At 45.4% G+C, this 21063-nt stretch overlaps 1 protein-coding gene across 2 annotated transcripts in view; it reads right to left on the bottom strand.

Moving 5' to 3' along the window:
• Window positions 1–21063, bottom strand: part of ADISSP (adipose secreted signaling protein) — a 104966-nt gene that overhangs the window by 69666 nt on the left and 14237 nt on the right. For both annotated transcript variants that reach the window (XM_089662205.1, XM_089662204.1), the window contains exon 2: window positions 8521–8604. In XM_089662205.1, coding sequence (XP_089518331.1) covers window positions 8521–8539 — 19 coding nt within the window. In that variant the 5' untranslated portion in view covers window positions 8540–8604. The remainder of the gene's footprint in view (window positions 1–8520; window positions 8605–21063) is intronic.

Below are 21063 nucleotides of genomic sequence, written 5' to 3'. Positions count from 1 at the left end.
TCCGAATGAAGGGATCGATTACAAACGCATATAGCAGAGGACTCAAAGGACACCCCTGACGCACACCTGAGCCAACCTCAAAGGGTCGTCCAATCCAACCATTCACAAGCATGAAGCTTTCAGCCCCTCTGTATAAGGTCTTTAGCCAATCGATAAAGCCCCCCTCCAGGCCATACTTGCCAAGAAGCAGCCATAGGTACTCATGATTGACTCGATCAAAAGCTTTGGCCTGATCCAATGCCAGCAGGAACTTTCCCCAGCCTGCAGCCCTGCACCGCTCCAGGGCCTCCCGGACAGCTAACACCGCTGAAAAAGTGCTTCTTCCCTGAACCGAACAGTGCTGATGGCGAGAAAGTAAATTGCCCGCAACAGACGATAAACGCCAGAAAATAATTTTTGCCAATATCTTCCTATCAACATTGAGAAGGCTAATGGGCCGCCAATTCTCAATTCTCGAGGAATCCTTACCCTTTGACAGAAGAATCACTGCAGATTGTCGCATGGAGGGAGAGAGTGAACCCTCTCTCAGACAGCCATTAAACACCTCCACCAAATATGGGGCCAGAGTCACCTTAAAGTGCTTATAAAACTCGGCTGTCAATCCGTCTGGCCCAGGCGACTTCTTCATGGCAAGCTGATCAATAGCTTTCACCACCTCATCTGCCGTGATGTCCTCTGTCAAACTCACAAGAGAACTGCCATTTCCCAGTCCTGGAGTAGAGTCCAGAAAACCCAACATGCTCGCCCGATCGAGGTCCCTCCTACCCAGGAGGTCAGCATAATATGACCTGGAGGTTTCCAGGATCCCTGACTTGGACTTTGTCAGGGAACCCGTACTGTCAACCAGGCCTACAACTGACTTAACTGCTCTACCTTGTTTGCAGTTCTGGTAAGGGTCGGGCGAGTGATACTTCCCATAATCCCTTTCCAGAACCAAAGAGGCATGCCTGTCATATTGACACTGCCTGAGCAAGAGTTTGACCTCAGAGATCGCTTCTGGATCTCCATTATTCGAGACAAGCCGATCGAGCTTCCTCCGCAGACGCTGGTAGGTGACATACTTATCAAGCTGTTTATTCCTTCCTATGGCCTTGAAAAACCCAACGATCCTTCGTTTTGTAAGCTCCCACCACTCGGACTTACTGCTGCAAACGTCCATGATTGATACCTGTGCCTGAAAAAAATCCTCAAAGGATTGACTCACCTTCTCATCGTCCAGGAGTGCCGAATTCAGCTTCCAGGTACCCCTCCCCTTAGGTGGTGTATCGGGGCCACTCAGAGTCACAGACAGAATACAATGATCGGAAAACTCTACCGCCTGACACACTGGTGCCGAGAAGGCGGAGTTCCCCTTTAAAAAAAACCTATCTATTCTACTCTGACTGGAACCTCTCTGAAAAGTGAATCCCGTGTCGTCTGGGCAGCAATGAATGTGCACATCAACCAGACCTGCCTCTCTAGCTATTTTGTTTAAAAAAAAACCGTCACAGTCCAGCCTGACTCCGGTCCCTCTCCTGTCCTTAGTCCTAGTGACGGTGTTAAAGTCACCACCGAAGACAACTTGCTGGGCTGTAAAAAGGAAAGGCTTGATCTTCATGAAGAGGCATTTCCTGTCCCATTTTGTCTGGGGCCCATAGATGTTAATCAGGCGCAGGTCCTGCCCCCCCATGGAGACGTCTAAGACCATGCATCTCCCCATTTCTACCTCAATAATCCGCCGACAGGTTACCATGCCGGAAAAAAGTACCGCAACTCCAGTGTAAGGCTCGGCCGCAAGAGACCAGAAGGAGGGGCCGCGCCTCCACTCCTTCTTCGCCATATGAACATCCCCCAAACTGGACAACCTGGTCTCTTGCAAAAAGAAAATGTCAGCATCAAACCTGCTGAGCAAAAATAAGGCCATGTTACGAGCGCTTACTGATTTTATGCTGGCGACATTAATGGTCGCCACCTTCAAAGGAGTGGGAACCGCCATCAGGATGATCGAGGTACCCGTTTCTTAGCCTGCTTACCCCCCTCCCTACTTGGAGACCCTACACGCTTCATAGTCCTCTGTGTTTCCTCCTCCATGGAAACCAGAGACTCATCCCCTGAAGATCCCTCATCCTCCACCTCAGATAACACTTCAAATGTGTTTGACACCTCCACCCTCCCAGGGTCAGGTACAGGCACATCCTTCTTCCGCTTCTTCTTCCCAGACTTCCTTTTTGCCTCCAACCACTCCATATCATCATTTGATAAACCGGACCGCAAAGCCCCCTCCCCTTCCCTTCCACCATCACCAACAACATCATCCACCCCACTCTCTCCACTCACCACAGCAGTCCCCCCAACCTTCACCCCAACACCCCCACCATCATTCACTCCACCCCCCAGCGCCTCACGCGCTCTGACCCTCTGACGCCGGGGAGGGGGGGTCGGTGCAACCATACACATTGGTCCAGTTCCCTCCACAGCCCCCACTACCTCTGGGGAAACTGACACAGGAGGATCAGACACAACATCCACGGACACTGACTCAGGGGGCACAACACACGGAGATGACACATTAGAGGGACCATCAGACACTGGGACCACAGGGACAGAGACATTGGGGACCCCTGGCACAGCCTCCCTCTCCTCTGCCTCCTCCATGTCCAGACGAAAAAACTCTTCCACCAAAGCTGACTGGTTGTGCATGGCCTCAGGGCACCGGTTGTACGAATGGCCAACCTTATCACACAGATTGCACCTGATGATATTATAATCCTTAGCCAGGTGCCCCAGATCCTGACATAGGGAGCACTTCATCTCTGGGCATGAGGAGGCGAAGTGACCCCGAGAACCGCACTTATTGCAGAGCTTGGGCTGCCCAGGGTAGAACACCACAATCCTGTCCTTCCCAATGAAGGCTGAGGAGGGCAGATGCTGGACCACATTCCCACACACATACAACCTCATCTGCACCGACCACCCACCAGTCCATATCCCTCTCTCATCCACAATCTTCTTCAGGGGTGCAAGTAGCTCCCCAAATCTCCTCAGCCAGACAGCCAAGTCAGCCGAAGGAATGGACTCATTCCGTACTAGAATGGTGACCGTCTTCACTAGAGGTTGGCGTGAGACCACCTTTGGGACGAGTCCCCTCCATTCCGGCAGACCCTTATACATGTGTTCATACTTCTCCCAGAATATATCCAGAGACTCGGGGCGCACAAAGGACAGATCATATTCATAGGATCCTACAGGGCTGATCAAGGCGAAGATGTCATCCGCCCTAAACCCCATCTCCAAAATCCTGTCCACCACCGACATCCTGACCGGGGGAGCACCCCCACCTTCCCATCTGAGCTGCACCAAATTCCTCCTCCTGAAGGACAGGGGTGCAGATGGCAGACCTGCAGCAGACCTCCCCCCAGAGCTGACAGCATGATGTGACCCCCTCCTCCCAGCCAGAGCCCCAGCATAGGTCTTATTTGCAGCATTAGATGTAGTGGACCTTAAAGCTGCACCCCGCCCATTGGTTGCAGGAACCTCAGAGCCCCCGCTCTGCAGACCACCATCAGAGGCAGCAGCAGTCCCTCCATCCACCAACACACAGGCATTCCCCTTTCCAGCATTGCAAGCACTCTTATCATCCATATGTTTCCTTTCACTCGTGGCACTACTGCTCCCAGCAGACCCACTCACACCAGATGCTCCTGTCTCCCCCTCCCCCAACATACTCCTCTTAGGCAAAAGCCTTCCACTCCTGGTCACTCTCCCCTGGGTTTCAGCAACCCCTTTCAGAGTGCTGCTGACAATTTCCCTCCCACCATTTTCTGCTGCATTTGCAGCCATCAGCAGAGGTTGTCCAGCAATAGTCTCAGATCCCCCCTTTACCTTCCCCCCAGCAGAGTCCACAGTCCCAGGGTTCCTGGTATCAGAGTCCTCAGTCCCAGCAGAGTGCAGTCCTGCAGGCACAGCAGCCATCTTCCCCGCAGAGCTCTGTGCACACACAGGAGGATTTCCCTCCAAAACACTGCAGTGCACATGGCTGTCCACACTGGAGTCCAAAATGGCACTTTTAATAAAGCGCGGCTTTTCTGTTTTTTTCTCCTTTACAGGACCAGGAACAGAGTCTTCACCGTCATCTTCATCCTCAGAGTCCTCAGAAAAACGGAAAGTTCTTCCAATTAGGGAAGACTCCAATTCCTCAATGTACTTTAGCAGCCCTCCACCATATTCCTCTACCTCCTGTGCTGTTCCTCCAGCTTGCTGTGGAGGGAGGGGGGCAGAGGCTGACATTTCCTCCAGGGAAGCAGATCCTGAGGTGGATGGGATAGCAGGGGCAGCATCCAGGACCCCCTCCTCACTCTCCACCCGTACTGCCACCGCCGATGCTGGATCCTTACCGGAGTCTCCCTTCATCTTCCTGAACCTTTCCTCATTCCGGAACTTTTCTCTGAAAGCTCCGCTCTTCTCCTTCAGCGTCTTTACCAGATTCTGCTGCTTCTTAATGGCGACCTCCAGACCCTTCATCTCCGGCTTCATGCTCTGCCTCTTGCTGCTCCATGACTTGTCATGGAGAACTTTCTTTTTCTTGTAGTCAGTTTTCAGACTCACCAACTTTTCCTCCTCCTTTGCGATTCTCACCAGATAATCAGCAACCCGCTCTCTGAAGACAGGGAGGGATTCCCCACTTTTAGGGCCACAGCCAAGGTCTTCAGGTGCTGGTGAAGTATGGGAAGGCAAGCTGGGTCCCTCAGGGGGAGCATGGTCTGAGCCTAGCCCAGAAGAGGCCATGTTTCTGGGGCCAGGCGAGCAGGCCTGGCCCCCTAGTGTCTGGAGAGGGAGAGCACCTGCAGCACAACCTCTCTGGTGCAGAGTGTAAGCTCCTCTGGTGCAGAGACTGATGCGACTGGCTCAGTGTTCTCTGTACAGCACTATAGTATATGTCAGAGCTATATAATTGTATGATAATGTGACCATGGGGGGGACATTAGAGTGTCAGCTCTTCTGGTACAGAGATCACTGAGCCAGTCACATCAGTCTCTGTACCAGAGGAGCTTACACTCTAATGTCCCCTCCCCCCACAGTCACATTATCATACATTTTATATAGCTCTGACATATACTGTAGTGCTGTACAGAGAACACTGAGCCAGTCACATCAGTATATGTCAGAGCTATATAAAAATGTATGATAATGTGACTGTGGGGGGAGGGGACATTAGAGTGTAAGCTCCTCTGTACAGAGACTGATGTGACTGTGGGGGAGGGAACATTAGAGTGTAAGCTCCTCTGTACAGAGACTGATGTGACTGTGGGGGAGGGAACATTAGAGTGTAAGCTCCTCTGGTACAGAGACTGATGTGACTGTGGGGGAGGGAACATTAGAGTGTAAGCTCCTCTGGTACAGAGACTGATGTGACTGGCTCAGTGTTCTCTGCACAGCACTGCGGTATATGTCAGAGCTATATAAATGTATAATAATAGTGTGACTGTGGGGGGAGGGGACATTAGAGTGTAAGTTCCTCTGTACAGAGACTGATGTGACTGTGGGGGAGGGAACATTAGAGTGTAAGCTCCTCTGGTACAGAGACTGATGTGACTGGCTCAGTGTTCTCTGTACAGCACTGCGGAATATGTCAGAGCTATATAAATGTATAATAATAATAGTGTGTGACTGTGCGGAGATATTAGAGTGTAAGCTCCTCTGGTACAAAGGCTGCAGGGATGTTCGATTCCTATCGCCCGACACCCAGGACAGGTAGTTCCGGGCGCCGGGCAAGTATTTTTTTTTTCTACCTTTAGCTCTGCTGTGGACAAGCAACGGGCTCACCTGCCCCCTGATTCCTTCCACACATACCATCCCCCCCACCCAAAAAAAATTGAGGCCCCCCTACCCCCACATATACACACGTAAAAGCACACGCTGGGGAGCCTAAGCATGAAACCGTGGATTGTGATAGACGTTACATATCTCCACGTACACCAGAATGAGAGCGATAATTCTAGCACCAGACCTCCATACTCTATACTGATGACCTATAAAGGGGCTTTAGAAGTGTCACCTATAGAAGATACAGGGGACTGAAGTTCGTGGATGTCACGAGTGCGCACTAATTTAAGGTTTGACAAGTTGGACATTTACTCGCTGCAACCTCATCTTTTAGATTTTACAAACAAATAAGGTAATTTATTGCTTTTTTTTGTGCCCTAAAATGAACTTGTGAATGTTTGGGGGGGTTTATGTACTTTAGTCTTCAGATCTAAAATGATTTTTTAAACTAATGCAAAAAATGCAAAAAACGGCTCTGGCAGCGAAAAGGATAAAGAATAAGCCCGACACGCCCCTTCCCTGACAAGCAGCCAAATCGGTGATCATTACACTGCAAGGTCTCTCCTCTCCCTGCTAGTCCCCGGGTGCGGTGCTGGAGACAGGCAGGGACGGGAGGAGGAGATAAACAGCGCAATGTTAAAAATATTAAAATTTTTAAGTAGCCATAAAGCCCCTTTGTTTTTAAAAGCCCCCCCGACATTCCTAAAATCACCTCCAACAATTAGATTGTCATGAGGTACAAGTAGATTGGGATGCCGGTATAGTTCCTGGACAAGTAGTTTTTTTAAAAATGTCCACACCCTTGGACTGATATGAATAGCTCAGTGTTCTCTATACATACAGTTAGGTCCATATATATTTGGACACGGGCACTATTTTAGTTTTTTTCAGGTATTTACCAAAAACATATTCAAGCTCTAGTTCTATGATGGATATGAGCTGAAAGTGCACTCTCTCAGGTTTAATTTGAGGGTATGTACATCCAGATTGGAGGAAGGGTTTAGGGATTACGGGATTATTAAGGGATTATTAAGGAGTAGCCATCCCCCTTTTTTTCAAGGAATCAAACGAAATTGGACAATTGAATTAAAAGCTGTTTCATGGCCAAGTGTGGGCTACTCCTTTGTTATTTCTTCATCAATTACGCAGGTAAAAGTTCTGGAGTTGATTCTAAGTGTGGGATTTGCAGTTGGGATCTATTGCTGTGAACCTACATCATGCCTTTAAAGGAGCTGTCTATGCAAGTGAAACAGGCCATTGTAAGGCTTCAAAAACAAAACAAATCCATCAGAGAGATGGCAGCAACATTAGGAGTGGCCAAATCAACAGTTTGGTACATTCTGAGGAAAGAAAAATGCACTGGTGAACTCAGCAACATAAAAAAAATCACGGACGACAAGTGGTGGATGATCGCAGGATTCTCTCTATGGGAAAGAGAAATCCATTCACAACATCCAAAGAAGTGAAGAACACTCTCCAGGAGGTGGGCGTATCATTGTCAAAGTCTACAATCAAGAGAAGACTTCACGAGAGCAAATACAGAGGGTTCACCACAAGGTGCAAACCATTCATAACCCTGAAGAATAGAAAAGCCAGATTAGACTTTGCCAAAAAACATCTAAAAATCCAGACAAGTTCTGGAAAAGCATTCTTTGGACGGGTGAAACCAAGATGAATCTGTACCAGAATGATGGGAAGAAAAAAAAAAAAAAAGTGTGGAAAAGGCTTGGAACAGCTCATGATCCAAAGCACAAAATGTCATCTGTAAAACATGGTGGAGGCAGCGTGATGGCATGGGTGGAGGCAGCGTGATGGCATGGGCATGCATGGCTTCCAGTGGCACCGGGTCATTGGTGTTTATTGATGTGACAGAAGACAGAAGCAGCTGGATGAATTCTGCCGTGTTTACAGATATACTGTCAGCCCAGATTCAGCCAAATGAAGCAAAGTTGATTGGACGGCACTTCACAGTACAGATGGACAATGATCCAAAACACACTGCAAAAGCAACCCAGGAGCTTTTGAAGGAAAGGAAGTGGAATATTCTGCAATGGCTGAGTCAGTCACCTGATCTCAACCTTATTGAGCATGCATTTCACTTGCTGAAGGCAAAACTAAAGACAGAAAGACCCACAAACAAAGAACAACTGAAGACAGCTGCAGTTAGAGCCTGGCAAAGCATCAGAAAGGAGGAAACCCAGTCTTTGTAATGTCCATGGGTTCCAGACTTCAGGCAAAACATCAGACAGAAGGAAACCCAGTCTTTGGTAATGTCCATGGGTTCCAGACTTCAGGCAAAACATCAGAAAGGAGGAAACCCAGTCTTTGGTAATGTCCATGGGTTCCAGACTTCAGGCAGTCATTGCCAGTAAAGGATTCTCAACAAAATATTTCAAATTAACATTTTATTTGATTATATTAATTTCTCCAATTACATTTGAACCCCTGAAAATGGAGGGACTATGAATAAAAATGTTTGCAGTTCCTAAAATTAGTACTTCGTATTTATGTTCAACCCCTTGAATTAAAGCTGAAAGTCTGCACTTCATATTAATTTGTATTGTTTCGTTTTAAATTTATTCTGGTGGCATACAGAGCCAAAAGTATGAAAATTGTGCCTGTGTCCAAATATATATGGACCTAACTGTATATGAATAAGAGAAAGCATAAAATATATAAGAATACACAATTGAAATAAAAAAAAAAAAAAAAAAGTACCTTTTTTGGCAGCAGCCATCTATCGCACCATCCAGAAGCTTCTATGACATTAGTTGTTCCCCCATATCGGCAGCACTCTGGGCCCTGCACAACAAACAACCACAAAGTCAGTCTGGGAAGCGGCATACACACAAACACAATCCTAAGCATATCTACGCCATTTTGGTTATAAAAATGGAGTCTGCCTGGCTGTTGCGTTGCCTCCCCCCCCCGACTCCAACACACCGAGTCACTTACCAAAACGTTTGCACTGCATACTTTATTTGGGCCAGCAATGCCAGCATTCCAGGCAGACAATGGGGAGGTTCACAAAAAGTTGTTATAAGTCGCACAAAAAAATAAATAAAAAAGTAAAAAAAAATAAAATAACCATAACACCTTCTTTGGCAGCAGCAAAATCCACATACCTGGCCTATTTTTAACTGAAGGCAGAAATTGCCCACAGCAACTTCACGAGTAAGAAAAAATGCTGGATGCCAATTTCCCGAGAACATTAAACAATAGAAATTTTAAGTTTTGGATTCAAGAAAGAGCACAGGAGTTGTCTACAAGTCTTAAAATAGAACTAAAAAGGCACAAAAAAAAAAAAAACTTTAGTTTTTCAATTTTGATACAGTAAGAGAGGTCTCTAACCTGTCAGGTTTTTTTGCCATCTGTCTCTCACTAGAGAGACTTCCCTTCATGTCCTGTTTCATACTCCAAAGAGGACATGAGAAAAAAAAAAAAGTCTCTCCAAAGTGATGGAAATGTCAATGATCCAAAAACACACTGCAAAAGCAACCCAGGAGCTTTTGAAGGAAAAGAAGTGGAATATTCTGCAATGGCCGAGTCAATCACCTGATCTCAACCCAACTGAGCATGCATTTCACTTGCTGAAGGCAAAACTAAAGACAGAAAGACCCCTAAAGAAAAACTGAAGACAGCTGCAGTTAGAGCCTGGCAAAGCATCAGAAAAGAGGAAACCCAGTCTTTGGTCATGTCCATGGGTTCCAGACTTCAGGCAAAGCGCCAGAAAGGAGGAAACCCAGTCTTTGGTCATGTCCATGGGTTCCAGACTTCAGGCAAAACATCAGAAAGAAGGAAACCCAGTACTGGCAATGACTGCCTGAAGTCTGGAACCCATGGACATGACCAAAGCATCAGAAAGGAGGAAACCCAGTCTTTGGTCATGTCCATGGGTTCCAGACTTCAGGCAGTCATTGCCAGTAAAGGATTCTCAACATATTACCATCCCTGGTAGTCACCATTGGAAGATTCCCCTCTATTTCTTTTCTGGGGACAACTCAAAAATCTGGAACTTTCACCGAGATTGGTCACCAGAATAGGGTGAATGTCCTTTTTTAGGACGACACAGACAGCAATAAAAACCTAACAGGAGTTCCTACACCTCTCCACTCTATCCAAAACTAAAGAAAGTTCTGCCTCCAGTTATACTTTAAATAGGATTTCTGAGGCCGATTCTCAGCCACGAGAGGAAATAGGAGGTGATGTGAGCGACAGGGCAGGGGACCCACACAAAGATATAAAACAGGGCTGACTGTGGTTGTACTTGGCACACCCTGTACATGTAACCCATCCGTAACCTTCCTGTGGTTTCCAGACTCCCATCATCTCACCTGCAACCATAATTACAGCGTACAAACATCTCAATAACAGGAAACCCAACAGCACCATGGAACGACGAAACTGCAACTGGCACTGCCTACTCATCATTCTCGTGATGCCATCAACAAAAAAGAATATTGTGAAAAAAAATTATACGTAAAGCCCAACTCCAGTATCTTCAGCAACCCCCCCTCTAACAAAAAAAAAAAAAAAAAACCACACTAAGGGGGCTTCTGGCTGGGTGTTGACATCAAGATGTACAGCGTGGAAATTATTTGATCCCCTGCAGATTTTGTAAGTTTGACCACTTTACAAAGACATGAGGGTCTATCATTTTTATCATAGGTGAATTTTAAATGAGACAAAACATCAACCAAAAATCCAGGAAAAACACGATACAAATGTTTTAAATGGAGTTGCAGTTCAGCAAGTAAAATAAGTATTTGATCCCCAAGCAAAACACGACTTAGTACTTGGTGGAGAAAGCCTTGTTGGCAAGCACAGAGGTTAGAGGTTTCTTGTAGTTGGTTTCCAGGTTTGTACACATCTCAGGAGGCATTTTGATCCACTCTTTACAGAACTTCTCTAAAACCTTAAGGATTCTTGGCTGTTTCTTGGCAATCAGCTCTCGCCATAAATTTTCTATAGGATTAACCTCTGGAAACTGGTTCGACCACACCATGACCTTAATGTGCGGCTTCTTGATGCACTACTTTGTTGCCTTGGTGGTATGTTTTGGGTCATTGTCATGCTGGAAGGCCCATCCATGACCCATCTTCAGTGTTCTGACTGAGGGAAGAAGGTTCTCATCCAAGATTATATAATACATGGCCCCATCAATTGGTCCCTCAATGAGGGAAAGTCAGCCTGTACCTTTAGGAGAGAAACAACCCAAAGCTCCCACCTCCGTGCTTGACTATAAGGATGGTGTTCTTAGGGTCATAATCAGCATTTTTCTTCCTCCAAACATGGTGGGTTGAGTTAATGCCAAAGAGCTCAAATTTTGGTCTCATCTGACCACAGCACTTTCTCCCAATCCTTCTCCGAATCATTTAGATGCTAGGGCTTCATCTTGAAAAAAACAACCTACCTACCTACCTACTTGTAGCCCTCTACCTCTGCCATATTGTGCCCAACATCTTCCATGACATCCCTGGCCATTAGCCCTTACTTTATATTCACAAAAACGCCCACACAAGTAGTACAGTTTCCGCACTTAACTTATGCTTCTTCAGAAGATGTCAGTGACCAGTCATGCCACAGAGACATAGTAGCCGGGGGTCACTTGACATTACTTTGTCAATTAATCACATAGTGGACGCACCGCAGCAGTCAAATTGTGAAAACAGCGCACATTAGTGATTACTCAGAGAGCTCTGACTTGCCCGTTGGGCTCTATGCATCCAGCTTACAACTCCCTTAATACTGTTCTATAGACAGGACTGCTGCAGCTGCTCCCCTAGTATCTGTACATTTCTCCCAGGGGCACCAGGAGGATAAAACTTACAACAGAGAAAACTTTTGCAACCTTCAATAACCTCCACCAACCTTAAGCCATACAGCTGTCACTTCTGAGTACAGCGCACTCTCACCCTGACCTCCAGCCCTGTCCAGGGCCTCTGGATAGCTGAATATATCTGCATGCTGGTGAGGTATCTCCCATCACCAACTGAACTTGGCTCCTCCCAACCTGAGATTATAAACTCACCGGCCACTTTATTAGGTCCACCTATTCAATTGCTGGGTAACACAAATTGCTAATCAGCCAATCACATGGCAGCAACTCAATGCATTTAGGCCTCTAAATGTGGTGAAGACAACTTGCTGAAGTTTAAACCAAGCATCAGAATGGGGAAAAAAGGGGATTTAAGTGACTTTGAACGTGGCATGGTTGTTGGTTCCAGACGGGCTGGTCTGAGTATTTCAAAAACTGCTGATCTATTGGGATTTTCACGCACAACCATCTCTAGAGTTTACAGAGAATGGTCCAAAAAAGGAAATATCCAGTGAGCAGCAGTAATGTGGAGGAAAATGCCTTGTTAAGGTCAGAGGAGAATGGGCAGACTGGTTGCTTCGACATTCAGATGGTAGGGTCAGAATTTGGTGTAAACATGAAAGCATGGATCCATCCTGCCTTGTATCAACGGGTCAGGCTGGTGGTGGTGGTGGTGTAATGGTGTGGGGGAGATTTTCTTAGCAATAGCAAGGTGTACCTAATAAAGTTGAGGGCATGTGTGTGTAATAAATAAAATATGTATAATACATAAACACACACACACACACACACACACACACACGGGAGTGACGCCGGACCCCGACTGCACTAGGGTATTTCAATTAGACTCCCGCTTCCCTGTCCGAACACCATCCACGGACTCCACCACTGACCATACAGGACGTGTTCACAGCTTGGAAGCACAATCCCACTGCCGCTACCAATGTAACGGAACCGGACCCCGACTGCGATAGGGTATTTCCGTTAGACTCCCGCTTCCCTGTCCGAACACAGATCCACGGACACCACCCTTGACCATACAAGACGAGACAGCACCAGGCTTCTTAAGACAGGAAGTGAACTGCTTTATTTTAACACAAACACGAGATATATACAAAGGGCAGGGAAATACAACTAGTAACAGGAAACACATCAGCAGGCTGTCCCATCAGGGGGAAGGGCTGCCAGAAACACCCCCCACCAAACCAAGACACAATAAAACAATGGGATACACCACATGGCAGTAAACAATACACAAACCCATACATCCCATAATAGTTTGTTCTCAAGCAAGACACATAATAGAACAATGGGACAACCATGTGGCAATACACAACAACCCCCCACACCAATACACAAACATTACATCCTATAACAGTTTGCTAGAACAATGAGATGCAGCCGCATGGCAGAGAACAATGAACAACCCCCACACCAATATTGGAACATTTCACCCTGTACCCCTAACAGGCACAGGGTGACTCACACATAATGGGAACATGGGGAGCCGAGACAGGGGTCCGCCCACCCCCAAAAGTCACTCCCATCTCACACACAATATGTGGCAATGACTTCACCCACACATCACTAAAGAAACGCCCCTTTTAGGCAAAGCCTACCAACCAATTACATTATTTCACTGTAACTACACACTATCTTGAGATGAAGCTACCTAGTGGCAGATGGCACCTGCTTCCAAACCGATCCAAATGCCCATTGGTGGCTAACACCACCTTTTGCACTCATATTTTGGGTGTAATATGTGACAAGGAGCAAATGGTCCCCAGTAGACTTCATATAATATCTAGGTAGACTTCATATAATATCTAGAGACCATGGCAACTCGTGAGTCCTGGGTTCAGTCAATAGTGATTAACCTATAGATCAACCTGTTGATAGTACAAAAAAAGTCTCTACTTCCTATAGTATAGTAAACCTATTTATCATAGTTAAAAAAAATTCCAATTTGGACACCTTCACAAAATCCAAAGCCTGCTCTGGTTCCTCCTCATTCACCTTTGATGCAACGTGCCCAGGTTTAATGTAAAGCGGTTGAAGGTTTCACCAATTTGATTATGTTCCAACCTAGACTTGGTGCCACCTGTTATTTTTAATGGTGGGAAGCTGGAAAATAAAGGCAATTTTTTTTTTTAACCTGTATTGTGATAAGACTTTTGAGAGACTAACTTCTATTCATTACAAAACCAGCGAACTTCAGCGGAACAGAGGAATGTGCGGTGAATGGAAGGAGGAGGTTTAATTCTGATGAGCCATCTAAATAGGCTTCCTAGTCGGGACATTTGGCACAGATCACACACATGAGAACGCGGCACCGCAATACACAAAACAGCGTTATCAGACCCAGCAAGCCCATACCTTCTGGAGGCCCGAAATCTCTCCAGCCTGACAACCGTCCACTCCCGGGGATTGTTGGCTGGCCTACTAAGCTCATATTCACTGTCTAAGTGCCTTACGGCTCCACATTTGCATTCTCAATTATTCCAGTTAATCCGCACCCGGCTCAGAGGTCTCGGGTGGCATTGTGTGAGGATTTAGAACCATTACGGTGTTAATTCCAGCAAACGAGAGGATAAATCCCAGCACAGCCACTGAAAATGGCACCAAAGGGACATCCCTCTGCTCCAGACAGGTGGCTCAATATAAACATAGGCAACTTGTTCTGAGACTCGTGTGTGTCCAGCTTTGGGGTGAAATAATTGAAGCGCAACTTCAACAAGAAAAAAAAAAAAAAAAAAATTAATGGAGGGGAGGAAGCCTAGGCCAGCAGTTCTAGTTGCAATACTCAACTCCTCTTTGGCATTGTCCCCTGCAGCATCTCTTCACCACAAGCCCCCCAGTCTACTGAGATAAATAATGAGCAGCATCATTATATCTGAAAGACTGATGGCATACTGTGAGTACAGGACTTCATGGACCCACCCCCTAAGGGACAGTCACTACAAAGTCCTGCAGCACTGTAATGATCCATAGAGTGGTGCCAACATCGGTGGAAGACTAGAAAGCGAAGAGGAACCGATGTGGTTTGCGATGGGTCTGAATACTTGAAAAAATAAAGATACATAGAAAAATGAATAAAGGTGGGCTAAAGGGATGGGGCCGAGGAGCAGCTTGGCATTGGGCTTTGAATAAAACCATTCACAACTAGGCTTATGCAAGAAGCTATGCATTAGGTTTCCCAAGGACAATCCATTCAGGACCCTTCTGGTCAAAGTTAACCCCTGCATCTTACATGTTCTAGATGCTCCAACAGAGACCTGTTCCTGCCACAATTCTCGACTCTGGTCCACCTGGAAGTTTAGGGTTTTCTCAACCTCCCCGAGAAAAATAAAGCTTCCCTGCTTGAGCTCTCCATCTGAAAATGCCAGTTTCCTTGCTGACCCTTTAACAAACCTAGACCAAGTGTTCAGAAAAGGACTTTGGAGTTTACTGCATCTTTTTCTGTCTGTTAATACTTGTTCCAGGTCACTCAATGTTTTGGGAGGAAGGAGAGCATAAAACCAGACCAATCGTATTTTCAACAAGAGGCCAAAGGATGAAAGCCTTTGTGTTCTTCTCATGACAAGCTAACTTTAATAGCTTAAATTTAGTTTGGCAATTTTTTAAAGAGTTTCATTGGTCCAGCTTGGACTAATGTAAGTATGCATGTGCCATACCTGTGGGATCCCTGTGGAAGGTGGAAATCACTGTAATAGGTCCCACTACTACCATGATCTCTGGTAGCTTGTAGGTCCTGTGCTGAGCAGTTGCCCTGTTGCTTACTGAACACAGGGGCCACTCACTTGGCACAGGCACCATTCAGGGACCAGTTTTCTTTTTTTTTTTTTTTTTTAGTTCTTCTTTAACTAAATCAATGGTTATGTGATTAGCCCAATCCTGAATCTTCCATCTTCTTCACTGCAGATGGAGCAGCTCTTTTTTGGGAGCCCATGAAACTGCTGGATGAGGTAAGCACATTGGCTGTCCAGTGGTGATGTCCTCCTAGGTTCTGAAGGCTGGGTTGGAGGTTATACTTCCATGGCTAGGTTGTTCAGGGCAGTTTTTTTATAGGTTCAAAAGAAGAACTTTATTGAACTCTAATGAATCAGTTTATAAAGATCAAATTTGTCCTTATTTAAACTTCACAAAATGAAGTGTTTGCAGAATACTGTATATTTATCCTTGGGGTATTTATAAACTCGAAGTGCAGCTTGCAATGTCCCATGGCATTTGGGAGTGTGTGAGAACATCACGACATCTGGTAGCATGCAAAACGTCAATGCTGAGCACGGTTATGAGTTTGTGGGTCAAAGCCAATCACATTATTGTAGATGTAAACCCAATCATTGAAATCTCATCTAAGCTTCAACATATTAATACAATTGGAAAGTCATTTCTGATATTTTTAAGCCTGCAATCTTCATTAAAATAATGGCTGGTCATCCCGCCATGCCTTGTTCAGAGACTGTTCCTAGCGTGGCAATGATCTCCATCACAGACATCTGTATGAGAGAGGTCAACCGATATGCAAGGTGTCAGCATTCTAGGATATCAACCAGCATGCTGGAGAATCCAAAGCTCCCCCCATCCAGAAACAGGAACAACTATAAACAGCACATACACTAAATCTCCAACCTCTACCACCAAACGTCAAGGACACATACCCAAGGCGAAATTGACTAAGATCCTTGTTTGGTGGAGGAGGAAATGAGTAGAACTAACATTAGGCAGTTAGCACAGCCTGCAATACCACTAGCTGCCACAGGAGGGCGATTCACTCATAAATCTAGCTGGCTAGGCTAGACACTACATTCAGATGTGAAGTGCCACATTGGAAAACCATGAGATTTTGGATGCTGAGCATTTTGGAGCTTTGGGCTACAAAATTAAACAGGTGTGCTTTGGGCTTACACTTGCGGTGGGGAGGAGAATGTTAAACTTTATAGAAGGATTTAACGGATGGCTTTACACTTTTCTTTCCTTTCGTCCAGAGTTGCCGTTTCACTATGGCTTGGGTCGCCGCAAACAGAGTGGCTCTAGAAGGGGTTAAGCTGGAAGATTATCCTCCTCACCGGGAGCAGCTGACTCTACGTGACAAAACTTCACAGACTGGGTGTAAATAAATTCTACCTGATAATCTCAGGATCACAGCCCCAGATGGAAGATTGCAAAGAGCTGCAACATCCCTCACTCCACCCCCATCCCGTACACAAATACGAAGAAACAAGAACCATCCATCCACCATGCATAATAATCTGAATCTTTACAAGACGGTGAGGATCAGTCAGATTCTATCCTAACTCTGTATGACTGAAAAATTATTCTACATAATAAAACAGCCATCTACAGTATTGGTCCACTCAACATGGAGATTTCAGATTTTCACACATGTTGAACAGTTAAACTCCAGCAGTCTCTTCCATCCCTTGGAAACGGTTAGTGAGATCTCTAGGTTAAGTTCCTGAACTTGCACACTTGATGTGCCCATTATGAGGGGTTCCAACCATCCCCAAGTTAAGTTCCCAGGTCTGTACACCTTCTGTGCGGATTATGAAGGCCTCCAAACATCTAAGAGTTGAGTTCTTGTGTCAGCATACCTGCTGTTGCATGAGATGGTGGGAGGCCCTCATAACGTGAATTCTCAGATCTGCTCCCCTGCTGTAGCAATTATGAGGGGTTCCTATCATACCTGTGCAAAGTTCCTGGGTATGTACACCTCTCTTGTGCCCATTATGAGGTGATCCCACCATCCCTGTGCTGGGTTTCTGGGTCTGTAGACCTGCTGTGCCCATTATGAAGAGCTCCCATTGCCCCCAAGACAAGTTCCATGGTCTGCACACATGCCGTGTCCATTATGAGGTGATATCACCATCTCTGCTGGATTTTTAGATTATGTACATAATTATGACACGAATTATGGAGGTGAGGTTCACGGGATATACTGCCACAGACGAGTACACTGCGGCCTGCTTGCTCAGCAAGAAGGCCAGGGTCTGCCAAAGGGAAACTCCCCCCAACTCATGCGTTAAGTAAAGTCTATAGGATAAGAAGGGGTGAAGAGGAGTGGTCAATACCTATTTATACACAGGTATAGTTATCCGTCAAATGCCATAACCCCATCCATTGACAGACTGCTATTGAAGTGGGTCTGAACCCCAAAAATTAAGTTATGCCATCTTATAGGGAACATCTAAGAAGGTTACTGAGCCCAAGCAGTTCCCTAAAAAATGAATCACTACAATGCCGCTGATAGTTCTCCTTGATGGAGAGGAAGCTGTACCCGAGCACCTGCAGTTCAAGCAACTCCCTGCTTCATCTATCCTGTGGATTTATGCTTCCTCCACCTCTCCTGCTGCTTACTGAATATTTCTCCACCAGTCATCAGATCACCAATCAGGGAGGCCACATGAGGAAGAAAAGTCCTGCCTCTAAAAAAAGATGGCCCCCTCCATACAAACTGGAACAAGACATGGCAAGTCCGTAACGGGGTTCAGCTGCAGAAAGACAACAGGCAATACTGGTGAGTCCTTTGACCTCGGCTTTTTTTTTTTGCGAAAAGCTTTTCACAATTCAGGTCATCTAACTACTTGCCGTCCTTAGGCAGTTTATAAATGGCCTAGATTGGTCAAACCAGATTTTTGGTTGCAGAAATGAACTCTGTATTGATTTTTCAGCCAACGGCCAGCTTTTCAGTTAAAGTGATTCAAGCGGCTCTCACTTTGATTGCACTGTAAAGAACCAACCCTCATCACAATTTCCAGGTTCTCTCTCCAAGAACCACAGTAAACATTGCCATGATGCCTGGCGGGAAGAGTTGGAGGAGCATCCATTCCAAGATCTCCTCTCTTCTGCAATGAAGGCACCTAGAAAGGATGAGCATTTTGTCACTTCTGGGCTCAAAGCGGTCTTTCCCCAGGTGCTGTGGCCAGGCAAGCAGCTAATCAAGCACAATCTTGCCAAACAGACATACAAAAAAAATCTTAAGACAGCCTCTACCAATATGGCGACCTCCAAAGTGGAACAAGGCACCAAGTCAGTAACTGGGATCATCTGCATGGAGACAGCAGGTAATCCTGGTGACCAGTCCATCCTCTGCTTTTTTAGGGCAGAGTTTCCACAGTTCAGGTCCAAGAACCAAGCCGCTACTAGGGATGCACCGATATATTGGCGGCTGAAATGTATCGGCCAAAAACAGTGTTATCGGCATTTTGCCAATAAGATAAAATGTGCCAATAATGGCCGCTGAAAATGCGTGATTTTGCCATGTTTAGGGTGTGTTTTCCATAGGTCACGTGACTCAAACACCCACATCAACAAACAAGAGATCCCTGTGCTCAAATCCCGACAGCTAGTGCATGCATTTATCTATCAGGTGCCAAAGGGGTGTAACCACATATTAACACTAGAATTTCTGAAGAACCCTCTGCATACCAACCATGTAACTTCCTACCTGGAATTGCACTGTATTCCACCGAAGTAGAGCAAGTTTGTCTGTGGCACAAGTAATTTTACAACACTCGCTAGCAGAAAAAGGAGGTTTTGACTGAATAGACATGCAAAATGTCTTCCGCCATAAAACTCTACCTGGGGGGGTGGAGGATAACTTCAGTACAAATCAATAGTAAGACCTCATCTGGAATATGCAGTTCAGTTTTGGGCACCAATTCACAAAAAGTACATTGGGGAACTGGAGAAAGTACAGAGAAGGGCAACCAAACTGATAAGAGGCATGGAGGAGATCAGCTATGAGGAAAGATTAGAGGAACTGAATTTATTCTCTCTTGAGAAGAAGAGATTAAGGGGGATATGATCTCCATGTATAATACATAAGGGGGGGATATGATCTCCATGTATAATACATAAGGGGGGATATGATCTCCATGTATAATACATAAGGGGGGATATGATCTCCATGTATAATACATAAGGGGGGATATGATCTCCATGTATAATACATAAGGGGGGATATGATCTCCATGTATAATACATAAGGGGGGATATGATCTCCATGTATAATACATAAGGGGGGGATATGATCTCCATGTATAATACATAAGGGGGGGATATGATCTCCATGTACAATACATAAGGGGGGGATATGATCTCCATGTACAATACATAAGGGGGGGATATGATCTCCATGTACAATACATAAGGGGGGGATATGATCTCCATGTACAATACATAAGGGGGGGATATGATCTCCATGTACAATACATAAGGGGGGGATATGATCTCCATGTACAATACATAAGGGGGGGATATGATCTCCATGTACAATACATAAGGGGGGGATATGATCTCCATGTACAATACATAAGGGGGGGATATGATCTCCATGTACAATACATAAGGGGGGGATATGATCTCCATGTACAATACATAAGGGGGGGATATGATCTCCATGTACAATACATAAGGGGGGGATATGATCTCCATGTACAATACATAAGGGGGGGATATGATCTCCATGTACAATACATAAGGGGGGGATATGATCTCCATGTACAATACATAAGGGGGGGATATGATCTCCATGTACAATACATAAGGGGGGGATATGATCTCCATGTACAATACATAAGGGGGGATATGATCTCCATGTATAATACATAAGGGGGGATATGATCTCCATGTATAATACATAAGGGGGGATATGATCTCCATGTATAATACATAAGGGGGGATATGATCTCCATGTATAATACATAAGGGGGGATATGATCTCCATGTATAATACATAAGGGGGGATATGATCTCCATGTATAATACATAAGGGGGGATATGATCTCCATGTATAATACATAAGGGGGGATATGATCTCCATGTATAATACATAAGGGGGGATATGATCTCCATGTATAATACATAAGGGGGGATATGATCTCCATGTATAATACATAAGGGGGGGGATATGATCTCCATGTATAATACATAAGGGGGGGGATATGATCTCCATGTATAATACATAAGGGGGGGGATATGATCTCCATGTATAATACATAAGGGGGGATATGATCTCCATGTATAATACATAAGGGGGGATATGATCTCCATGTATAATACATAAGGGGGGATATGATCTCCATGTACAATACATAAGGGGGGGATATGATCTCCATGTACAATACATAAGGGGGGGATATGATCTCCATGTACAATACATAAGGGGGGGATATGATCTCCATGTACAATACATAAGGGGGGGATATGATCTCCATGTACAATACATAAGGGGGGGATATGATCTCCATGTACAATACATAAGGGGGGATATGATCTCCATGTACAATACATAAGGGGGGATATGATCTCCATGTATAATACATAAGGGGGGATATGATCTCCATGTATAATACATAAGAGGGGATATGATCTCCATGTATAATACATCAGTGGTTCATATAGTGAACTAGGTGTAGTTATTCCCCCTGAGGTCATCACAG

Source organism: Staurois parvus, unplaced genomic scaffold (genome assembly GCF_062004578.1).
Source record: "Staurois parvus isolate SC_StPar_1 unplaced genomic scaffold, SC_StPar_1.0 ptg001437l, whole genome shotgun sequence".
In the NCBI taxonomy this organism is placed as follows: Eukaryota; Metazoa; Chordata; class Amphibia; order Anura; family Ranidae; genus Staurois; species Staurois parvus.
Note: the sequence above shows the minus strand (reverse complement) of the source record. Positions and strands in the feature narration are given on the sequence as shown.